The sequence below is a fragment of the Monoraphidium neglectum genome, assembly GCF_000611645.1.
Source record: "Monoraphidium neglectum strain SAG 48.87 unplaced genomic scaffold scaffold04262, whole genome shotgun sequence".
In the NCBI taxonomy this organism is placed as follows: Eukaryota; Viridiplantae; Chlorophyta; class Chlorophyceae; order Sphaeropleales; family Selenastraceae; genus Monoraphidium; species Monoraphidium neglectum.
Window position 1 is genome coordinate 3,588 of NW_014009367.1, and position 1,198 is coordinate 4,785.

The 1,198-nt window shown below is 74.5% G+C and overlaps 1 protein-coding gene across 1 annotated transcript; it reads right to left on the reverse strand.

The window, feature by feature from the left end:
• MNEG_14112 (hypothetical protein) lies at positions 1 to 1,146 on the reverse strand (the record flags this gene model as incomplete). Its single annotated transcript, XM_014037417.1, has 2 exons — positions 1 to 450; positions 643 to 1,146. 2 exons carry the CDS (start codon positions 1,144 to 1,146, stop codon positions 1 to 3), a joined length of 954 nt encoding a protein of 317 aa, XP_013892871.1.
• Between the last annotated feature and the right edge of the window lie 52 nt (positions 1,147 to 1,198).

Sequence of the window (1,198 nt, forward strand, 5' to 3'; positions counted from 1 at the left end):
TCACAGGTTTGCTGTGGGGTCGCCGCCAGACCCGAAGCGCGCCAGCCGCCGCCGCCTCAGCTCCGCGGCCTGCGTGTCACTATCTGGGGCCCCGCCGTCCAGCAGCTGCGGCTCAGGTTCCCCTTGGGGCGGCTGAGCCTGCAGCTCCTGCTGCTGCTGCTGCTGCTGCTCCTGCCCTCGCTGCGGCTCTTGCGCGGCAGCCACCTCGCGCGCGGCCGTCCCCTCAGCGCTCCCAGAAGCCGCGGCGGCTGGCGCAGGCGCCGGGGCCGTCCCCTCAGCGCTCCCAGAAGCCGCGGCGGCTGGCGCAGGCGCCGGAGCCGCGGCCGCGGCCTCCCCCGTGCCGCCGCTCGCGCCTGCCGCGGCGGCCGCGGCTGCGGCCGCGGCGGTCGCCTGGCTACTGCGGATGCGATCCATTTGCGACTGCACGTATTCCAGCTGGCGCTGCAGCAGCTGCGAAGGGGAATCAGGGACAGCAGGGACGGGAAGGCGAGGGGACGGGTGAGCGCAGGGGCAAGCACCACGGCGTCGTCGTTTGGTGTAAGGCTGATCCACAAGAGAAATAAGCGCCGTCAAATCAACGCTGCCACAGTCCCTGGGAACACGGGCCCACGCGCATGTTAGAGACCGCAAAGCACGACCCACTTGCTGCGTCACCTCCATCGCGCCCGCCACCGCCTCGGGTGACGCCGACCCCGCCATCATCGCCGCCGCCGCAGCCGCCGCGTTCGCCGCCGCCGTCGCCGCCGTCACCGCCACCTGCTCCTGGTGGCTCATGCCGCCGGCCCCGCCGCCCCCGCCGCCCGCGGCCCCGCTGCTGCCGCCGCCGTGCGCGGCCCCCACCGCTCCTGGCTGCAGCAGCGCTGGTGGCAGCATCGCCGGCGGCATGAGCGCTAGCCCCGCCATCGGCGTCGCATACATTGCTGCTGCCGCCGCCGCCATCGCCGCCGCGGCGGCCTGCTGCTCCGGGCTTGCGCCGGCGCTGAGCTGGGGGGCGAGCATGGCCGGGAACGGCGCTGACATGCCCGGTATCATCGGCAGCAGCGGCACCACGCCGGCCGCGAGCGCCTGCTGCTCGAGGGAGGGCGGGGCCTGGCTGGCGTGCTGCTGGCTCGCATACTGGAGGGGCGCGTTGGCAAAGGCGGCCATCGGGGCCATGGGGTACCACTGGGGCATGTGCCACATGACGCCCGCCGCCGCG